Genomic DNA, 10,192 nt, shown 5'->3' on the forward strand with positions numbered 1-10,192 from the left:
CCTACCGTTACGTAACGGTACATGGAGCGAAGGTTGGGTAGGTCATTGAAATGTGAATGCAGGGGTAGGATGTAAAAGATGGAATGGTCTTGTCTAACTGTAGGCGTTGAAGAACTAATCCTGAATATGCGATCCAGCGCGTGTCTGCATGTGTACATCCTCCTCCGTCTGGCTCTGTGCTTCATACAGGGCGCTTACGTATACAACACACTTCCACCACACTGAAGATTGTAAATATTAAAATCAGAGACTCAGCATAGAAGCTATACCACCAATTCCAATTCCATCCCCTTGGCAATTTGTGTACATCTCTGAGGATTTGGATAAGTAAGCAATTTAGAAACAAATTGCATTGGGGCTACCAGGGGGCATAAGGGGAGATACTAACATATTGCAAATCTTTTTTTTTCTTCTTTTTTTTTTTTTTTTTTTAACAGATCTTTTCAGATTTCAGTGCCTAGGGGGGGTGGGGGGTGGGGGGTAGTGGGTGGTTGGGTATTATGCAATAGCATTTCAAGTTTCATTAGCCCGTTGTATATTGGACGTCACCTAAAGATGATATATATATATATATATCATATATATAAGATCATATATATATATATGCCATTTAGTTGACGCTTTTATCCAAAGCGACTTACATTGCAGTGAGTGCATACATTTCAGTATATATGGTCCCAGCAGGAATCCAACCCCCAACCTAAGCGTTGTTAGCGCCGTGCTCTACCAACTGAGCCACAGAGGACCACTGATGATGTCACTAGTTTTCTCTTATAGGCTATACCTTTGTTGACATACCTTTGTTGACATGGCGACGGTACATTGCACATACATTGGTTGCATGGCATAAAGCTATTGGTTAAGGCTAACATCTTAGAGCTACTGAGCTGAAATGTAGGGATGTGTTATTAAGCATATTGTCATTTTTGTCTATGCTCTGAATGCTTGAGTTGTAACAGTATTGATCTGATTGGTATTGATCTCTCCACACTAACCCCCTTACACAGGCGGCTCCTCACGGAACGGAAAGAAATGGAGAGCTGGATTTTGGATTCTGAGGCGATTCCATTTGAACTCAAGTCAGTTCAAGAAGTGACTTGTCATTTTTCGAGTTCCTGAAATTCAACACGTGTCATCGTAGAAATGTTCGATTCCATTCAGAAATGACTCCAAACTTGAGATGCAAACCTGTAGCTCAGACTAAACCGCAACATAACTGCAACTTAACCGCAATGAAGTCATACATTGATGTCTACGGGAGATTTGCGCGAATCTCAAAGGCACTGTAGGACTTGGTCCTGATTGAATTTCAGTCTGTGAATCCGCTGAATTCAAATGGAATGGACCCCAATCCTGATGAGAGCCCAGATTGAGGATGGCGTACACATACTCATACAGACCTGAGATCCATATCCTGTACTTGCACATGAGAATGGGAATGGCTCCAACTAACCAGAATTACATGATGCATATTATCATGAACCTATCACAGCTCTCCTGTATGACTCTGAGGTCATAAGCTGACTTCACTCCACCTTGCATCCTCCCTGGCATGCAGTCCTAAGGGACAATCCTTCCCCCTTTCTCCCTTGCCCCTTTGCTCCCTAAACCCTTGCTCACTTGTACCCTAACAACAGCTAATTTGCTTAACTCCTGACTTCTTAAAGTTGGGCAACAGTATTGTAGGTGGGAGGGGCATGTAAGATGACTGTTCCTCGATGATGGAGGGATAGGAAGAGAGACCTGGCTGTGCCTGCACACTATCCCCTCCCTCCCCCCCTCCCTCCCTCCCTCCCTCCCTCCCTCCCTCCCACCACTCCGTTCTCCCCTCCATCCATCCAGCCCTCTTTCCTTTTCTGCTCTGTTTTGGTCGAGAGAGACACGCTGTTCACCAATTTCTCCGAAATATCTTTCTCTCGTTCCTCCTTCCTGTCCACCACCACTGACAGATGAAGGTAGTGGATCGGCGTCAGTCATTGTACCACTGTCTATCCCGTCTCTTCAGGTCGCTGGGGGTCAATGAGTGGAGGGGGGAAACAAGAGACTATATTTGAGTATTGGGTTGCTCAAGGTAGAAGTTGCCTTTAGTCACTGATCTAGGGTCAGATTTCATCCCTGACTCTTCAGCTTTAGTGGGCTAAAGATAAATACCACCTGACTCTAGAGCAGTCTGACATGGGCAACCTCTACCCGCTCTTATTAGGACACAGCGAGAGTGTCTATATCCAGTGGCCAAGGTTCCAGGGTGACTGTGGTGGCGCCCCCTGTCTGTGGGACTGACCCATGACATGTGCCTCTGCCATGTTTATGTATGACCTGTGTGTGTGTGTGTGTGTGTGTGTGTGTGTGTGTGTGTGTGTGCATTTGCGTGTGTGTGTGTGTGTGTGTGTGTGTGTACTCTAACCCCTCAGTGGTGTGGTCATGTTGGGAGTGTTAAGTATATGTCTATGTATATATGTGTATGTCACTAACACACTGTGTGTCATCTAACTTCTGGCAGTAATGCATATATACGTGTTTATCTTTGTGTGTGTGTGTTTTTAGTTTTTTTTGTCTATATGTCTGTGTGCTTCTGTTTCTGTGTTAGGCCTGCGTTTATCACCTCAGGGATATGGGAAGAACCACAGACAGACAGACAGACAGATAGACAGACAAACAGACATGGATTTAAAATGTTTTTATCAATGGGCAGAGCAATAGCAAGTGTTCCCGACCAAGGTCTCAGGGGTTAGAGGAATGCTTTAACTTAAAAATCATTTTCAAGTATATTTTCTAATCAGTCCTCCATTAGTATGGCCCCAAAATAGCAATATTACGTGAATTCAAGATGTCTGAATGACAAGCTTATTTTTACTTCTTTGAAAAGTAATTTGATGATGCAAAAACACCCACTGATGAGAAATATACTTGAAAATGATTTTGGAGTAAAGTACTCCTTTAAGGTCACTGATGGGAGATCAGTAGATTACACTAAAACCACCCGGTGCCAGAGTAGACTCCCACAGATACAGATAGAGCCCCTAATTCGATCGGTCCAAATCAAACAGCACTGCAGATAGGAACAAGCACTCCCATTGGGGATGCATATCACCCCTTTGATCGAATTAGTCTGGCATCTTACGATCGAAGGTATCTGGGCTCGTGCCGTCATCCTGCATACTGAAACAGAGCCAGTTTGCCAGATGGCATTCCGCCCTTCACAAGGCAGGGCACTGATTCGCCTTGAAGGATACACACCAAGACTAGCCAACCAATGAGATTGCTACAGTAGTAAAAAGTGGCTAGTTAAATGTCTTTATGTGTTCATTACTATGTTTACTAACATGGATGTTCCCCAGTTTATTGTATGGAGTTGTTTGAAGCATCATTGATGTTGAGTGTCAATGATGAAGGCACTGGTTTGATGATGTGTCCAGTGTAGTCCAGTTTGTCTAGAATGGAGAGTTGTAGTGTTGCAGGAATGGGGACGTGTGTGTGTGTGTGTGTGTGTGTGTGTGTGTGTACGCCTATGTGCATGCACATGTCTGTGTGATTGGGTTTTAATATGGCCATTTTAGCTATTTGCACATTAATAAGTCAATTATTTAATGTTTTAGCATGACAGACAGACAATGAGAGAGATAGAAAGTGTGTTTGGGAGGTCTGAACATGTGTGTCTGGTGGGACGGGGGGGCTGATCTAACGAAACGCAGGCCTTGTGCTCTCTTTTTTTTCTCTCTTTCTCTGTCTCTCATATGGATGTTTTTCCTCCTTCAAACCTTTCCTTTCCCTGTGTCCCGTTCTCTCTATTTCTGTCTCCTTCTCCTCCCGCCTCTCTTTCTTCCTCTCCTCCTCTGTCTCGCTGTCTCTCTGACCCTCTCTCATCTCTCCGTTTCCGGACACCAACAGGAGCAGCGCCCGGTAAAGTTCTCTCTCTGTCTCTTCCACTTTGTTCTCTGCACTCTCGGTGCCCGTCCTTCCGGTCACATGGCTTTTCTCTCTTTCTTTTTGAAATCTGTCCATCTGTCCGTCCGTCTCACTGTCACCCACTTGTCTATCTCTCTCTGTTGTTCACCCTGGTCTGCCTGTGGACCAGCTCTAACCAGAACACAACAGAAGTGAATCTGAACTGAGTTAGAAACGAATCAGAACTGAACTTGAACTGAATCAGAAGTAGAATCTGAGCTGAGTTAGAAACGAATCAGAACTGAACTTGAACTGAATCAGAAGTAGAATCTGAACTGAACATGACAGTGAATAGCAGGTGAACCTGAACTGAATCCCAAGCTGAATCTTCATTCATCATAAAGAGAGTAGAATAAAGCGAACAGGAGAAGTGTGAGAGACAGCGTACGATCCGGGGAGGAAAGGTTTGGAGTCTGTAATCAGAACCATACAGTATGTAGAGAGCAGATGGAGGCAGTGGGATGGAGAGCAGAGCCACGTCCTGTGCAAACGCAGATGGGCGCAGATACACACACACACACACACACACACACATACACATACACATACTGTAGACACAGATGCTTACATACACATACACATACACACACACACACACACACACACACACACACACACACACACACATACACATACTGTAGACACAGATGCTTACATACACATACACACACCACGCACGCAAGCACCAGTGCACGCACGCACGCGCGCACACACGCACACGCACACGCACACGCACACGCACATACAGTCAGTCACCCACCAGCCGCCCTACATCTGGTGTAACAGCTGCAGGGGCCAGGCAGCTGCACACACAGCAGGGGGCTCTGGAAGGCCTTACGCTCCCTAGGCACCCCCCACAATGATCTTTGACCTTGATGAGGGTAGGGACGACCCATGGAGAAATCTAGAAGCACTTGGAGCAGAGAGACAGATTAGTTGAAAGTTGACCCCTTAGAGAAGCTGTCGGTGAAGTGATTGTTAATCAGCTAGCTAGTCAGTTAGGTAGTTAGTTAGTTAGTTCATTAAGCTAGCTAGTTAGGTAGTCAGTTAGTTAGTTAGGTAGTGAGTCAGTAAGCTAGCTAGCTAGTTAGGTAGTCAGTTAGTTAGGTAGTGAGTCAGTAAGCTAGCTAGCTAGTTAGGTAGTCAGTTAGTTAGTTAGGTAGTGAGTCAGTAAGCTAGCTAGTGAGTTAGGTAGTCAGTTAGTTACAATGGTTAGTTAACTAGTCAGTTAGTTAGCTAGCTATTTAGTTAGTTAGTCAGTTAATTGGTTAGTTAGCTTGTTAGTGTACATACATAAAAAAATTAACACATATATCAAGAGAGAGACCTCCCAATCATTTAGTATTCCATGGTACCCCCTTACAAAAAAGAAAGAGGTTTGGCTGGGCATTTCGGCCTAGAAATGCTTGTAAATATTTTTGTCTTTGCCAAGTCAAGACAAAATCTCATGCTGTTTAAGTTATGCTATGAAGCCAGCTTGGTCTACGTAGGGTTATAGACAGATAATCGTAGTCAAATAAAGAGATAGTTTGGCCCATAGAAATTAATATAAGAATATGAAATACTAAATGTAACTGTTTATGGTGTGGCCAAATGTATAGCTGGACGCCATGTTGCTGCCACTGAGCCATTCATTGATTCCTAGTGAGAGTGTGGATGGTTTAGTTAAAGTAAACATGGTTTGAAATTCAACCAATTGCCCTTATGTGCTATCATTGTTCAATTTCTGCTAAAGCCACAGTGGCCAAACTCTCTCTATAACTGTATCTCGTGTAGAGTGGAGTTCACAAAGACTACCTATGAATGGAAAATGAGATTTAGATACAGCATGGAAAGCTAGCTTTCAACACAGCATGAGCAGAGTGCACTGTTAGCTGGGCATGTGCTAGCCAAGTTTAGCCACCTTGCAAAGCCTTTGATGCATTTGCACAGTGTGAGATCCAGAGTAGTTTGGATATCAAACACTTTTTTTTATGATAGCATGTAGCTTAGCAGCAGGCACACTGAACAGTGTAGGAACAGTACCGCATACTGGAGTGTAGGTTTGCAGGAGTGAGCATGTTTTGTTTTGCTTTGTTTCGCCCAGTTGCAGTTACTCAACCGGAGTAAACAGGCCCTCTAGGAATGACATCATCCTCCTGCCATTTTGGATCCACACTAGCCCTCTCCTCCGATGACCCCTTCCCACTCTGACTGTATTTTGGTGTTTGTGTGTGTGTGTGTGTGTGTGTGTGTGTGTGTACAGGGGGAGCAGTAAGGGAAAAGACATTAGCACCATCAAGTCCCTGAGGGTACTGAGAGTGCTGCGTCCTCTGAAAACCATCAAGCGTCTCCCCAAGCTCAAGGTGCGTTCAACGACATGCCATGTTTTAACTCCAACGATATAAGCTGTGTGTAGGATAAGCAACGTAGTACCACAGTCACAGTAGTAGTAGCGAGTAAAGACGTAAAGACGCACATCTCCCCCGAGGTGCTACCCAGAACCTCAGGGTTATTTGGCTGTTTCTGTGTGAGAGAATCCTTTGAGGAACCTTTTTCGGTTTCTTTTTGCAGCAAGATTTCCCTGCTACAGATGACGTATGCGACTGTTTCTCATCTTGGACTGTATACCTGTTCTGTACCCCTCAATGACACTGTTTCTGTGGTTGTGTTCTCTCTCTCTCTCTCTCTCTCTCTCTCTCTCTCTCTCTCTCAGGCTGTGTTTGACTGTGTGGTCAACTCCCTGAAGAACGTCTTGAACATCCTGATCGTCTACATGCTCTTCATGTTTATCTTCGCCGTGGTGGCTGTGCAGCTCTTCAAGGGACGCTTTTTCTACTGCACCGACGAGTCCAAAGAGTTTGAGCGCGACTGCAGGTCAGACCACGACCACACACACACACACACACACACACACACACACACACACACACACACACGTACACACACACACGTACACACACATAACGCTCACTGCTTCGCACTCTGCTGCGTGACGAACTCAACACCTTCTAAGCTCGGTTTGAGGGAAACAACACCGAGCCCCCCCATAAAGGCTAGTGGGGGGTGAGAACAGTGTGCTATCGATCACTGCGGCTGACGTGAGGAAGGCTTTCAAGCGTGTCAACATCCGCAAAGCACCTGGCCCAGACGGCGTCCCGGGCTATGTTCTCATAGCATGCGCTGACCTGCTGACAGATGTCTTCACGTACACATTCAACCTCTGCCCGTCCCAGTCTGTAATCCCCACCTGTTTTAAGATGGCCACAATCGTTCCAGTTCCCAAAAAGACCAAGGTAACCTGCCTTGATGACTGCCGCCCTGTTGCACTCACGTCTGTCATCATGAAGTGCTTTGAGAGTCCCTCATGAACTCCTCATTACCTGCCACACTGGACCCACTTCAATGTGCATACTGCCCCAACAGATCCACTGATGATGCCATTGCTTTCACCCTGCACACTGCCCTATCCCACCTGGACATTCAACACCATATTCCCCTCCAAGCTCGTCACCAAGCTCAGGGACCTGGGTCTTAACACCTCCCTGTGTAACTGGATCCTGGACTTTCTGACGGGTAGACCCCAGGTGGTGAAAGGTAGGCAGCGTCACCTCCTCTCCTCTGACTCTCAACACCGGGGGGGCCCACCAGAGCTGTGTGCTCAGCCCCCTGCTGTACTCCCTGTCCACCCACGACTGTGTGGCCACGCACAGCTCCAACTCCATCATCAAGTTTGCTGATGACACCACTGTGGTTGGCCTGAACACTAACAACGATGAGTCAGCCTGCAGGGATGAGGTAAGAGTCCTGGCGGACTGGTGCCAGGATAATAATCTCTCCCTCAACATCAGCAAAACTAAGGAGCTGATCGTGGACTTCAGGAGGAAACAGGGGGGGGGGCAGGCCACGCCCACATCTACATCAAAGGGGGCTGAGGTGGAGAGAGTCAACAGCTTCCTTAGTGTCCATATCACTAAGGATCTAACATGGTCTTACCACATCCATACAGTGATCAACACGGGGCGTCAGTGCCTTTTTTTCCTGAAGTGGCTGAGGAAATTCGGCATGGACCCCCAGACCCTCAGGAACTTGTACAGGTGCACCATAGAGAGCATCCTGTCCGGTTGTATCACCGGCTGGTACGGCAGCTGCACCGCCCTGGACCGTAAGGCCCTGCAGAGGGTAATGAAATGAAAATGAAAATGGCCCAGTTCATCACGGCCGTGAGCTCCCAGCCATACAGGACATCTACTCTGGGAGGTGCAAGAGGAAGATCATCATGGACTGAGCCACCCCAGCCACGCCCTGTTGTCTCGGTTACCATCAGGCAAACGGTACCGGTGTATCCAGACCTGGGTTAGGGTTAGGGTTAGGGTTAGGGTTAGGGTTAGGGTTACCAACAGGCTCTGGAACAGATTCCACCCGCAGGCAATAAGACTGCTTAACTGACGCCCCCCCCCCCCCCCCCCCCCCCTCCACGACTGTCACTTTCTCAGCCCCCCCTACCCCCCACCACCACAATTGCACTCTCTCAGAATCACACACACATGCACACAGTCACATACTACTTACACTTCTAATATTGTTGTTGAGTTTCTGCTGCTATTACTTATGCTATTGTTATTGTTTGTTTTTCATTATTATGATTACATTGCATTGTTGCATTGTTGAGGAGTTGCTTGCCCTAAAGCATTTCATTAAGCTGTATATATTGTGTATTTGACAAATACAATTTGATTCAATTTGAGACACACACACACACACACACACACACACACACACACACACACACGTCTGGTCTGGACACACATACACACACACACACACACACACACACACACACACACACACACACACACACACACTCTCACACTCCTCTTGCTTTGGATATCTTGAGGCTTTGTTGAGTGTTGGTTGTGTGTGTTTCAGGGGCGAGTATCTGGTGTACGAACGCGATAACGAAGTGAAGGCGCAGAAGCGGGAGTGGAAGAAGTACGATTTCCACTACGACAACGTGCTTTGGGCCCTGCTCACCCTCTTCACCGTGTCTACCGGAGAGGGGTGGCCGCAGTAAGTGGAAAACACACTACACACACACATACACACACACACACACACACACACACACACACACACACACACACACACACACATAGAGATGATGAGGTCCTCATAAGACATGATTACAGGAAAACAATACACACCACCAAACACACACGCTCAACAATCCGATTCTAGAACATCTCTTCTCTCCTCCCCCAGGGTGCTGAAACATTCAGTCTATAACATCTCTTCTCTCCTCCCCCAGGGAGCTGAAACATTCAGTCTATAACATCTCTTCTCTCCTCCCCCAGGGTGCTGAAACATTCAGTGGATGCGACTTATGAGAATCAGGGCCCGAGTCCGGGGTACCGGATGGAGATGTCCATCTTTTACGTGGTGTACTTCGTGGTCTTCCCCTTCTTCTTCGTCAACATTTTCGTGGCTCTCATCATCATCACCTTCCAAGAACAGGGAGACAAGATGATGGAAGACTATAGTCTTGAAAAGAACGAGGTGAGAGAGAGAAAGGGGAGAGGATGGGAAGGTGGCAGGGAGAGAGATGGGAGAGGTGAAAGAGAGTGTTGAATAGACCAAAGTGAAAGAGAAAAGGGGAGTGTAAAAAAGAATGAGGAGTGAGAGATATAAAGAGATAGGCCTACAGTCTGGAAAGGATCAGGATGAAAATGAGAATCGGTTAACACCAAAAACGTAGTAAATGGTATGCTGTAGAAGGGTACACATTTTTTGGAAAAATATGTTTTTAGGGCATTTCTGCTTTATTGGGATAGAGACAGTAGAGGTTGACAGGAAGGATGGGAGAGAGAGAGGAGGGATGACATGCAAGATAGGTCGAGGGTCGGAATCGACCGGGAACCTTGCGATTACGTGGTAAGTGCATTAGTGTGCTACGCCACTAAGCTCCCCCAGGGTACACATTTTGTGTGAATTTCTAAAAATTAGTACTTTTTTTTTTAATAAATAGAATTTATTCTATCCCAATAAAGCAGAAATTCTCTAAAACATATATTTAAAGAGCTATTGCTGGCAGGGTAAGTTTCTCAAAACCAAGTGAATTCACACAACACACACATCTGTACCCTACAGCATGCTATTCACATCTGTACCCTACAGCATGCTATTCACAACTGTACCCTACAGCATGCTATTCACAACTGTACCCTAAAGCATGCTATTCACATCTGTACCCTACAGCATGCTATTCACA

The 10,192-nt window shown here is 46.2% G+C and overlaps 1 protein-coding gene across 1 annotated transcript in view; it reads left to right on the top strand.

Annotated features, from left to right (window-relative positions):
- The window catches only part of LOC310824687 (voltage-dependent P/Q-type calcium channel subunit alpha-1A-like), a gene marked incomplete at both ends in the record, with an annotated part of 16,548 nt that extends 7,068 nt beyond the window's left edge, over nt 1-9,480 (top strand). The window contains 4 exons of the mRNA XM_083697941.1: nt 6,191-6,290; nt 6,641-6,801; nt 8,854-8,994; nt 9,279-9,480. Of these exons, the coding sequence (XP_083554067.1) occupies nt 6,191-6,290; nt 6,641-6,801; nt 8,854-8,994; nt 9,279-9,480 (604 nt within the window). The remainder of the gene's footprint in view (nt 1-6,190; nt 6,291-6,640; nt 6,802-8,853; nt 8,995-9,278) is intronic.
- Nucleotides 9,481-10,192: the final 712 nt, after the last annotated feature.

The sequence above is a fragment of the Argentina silus genome (genome assembly GCF_951799395.1).
Source record: "Argentina silus genome assembly, contig: scaffold_444, whole genome shotgun sequence".
NCBI classification, from domain to species: domain Eukaryota; kingdom Metazoa; phylum Chordata; class Actinopteri; order Argentiniformes; family Argentinidae; genus Argentina; species Argentina silus.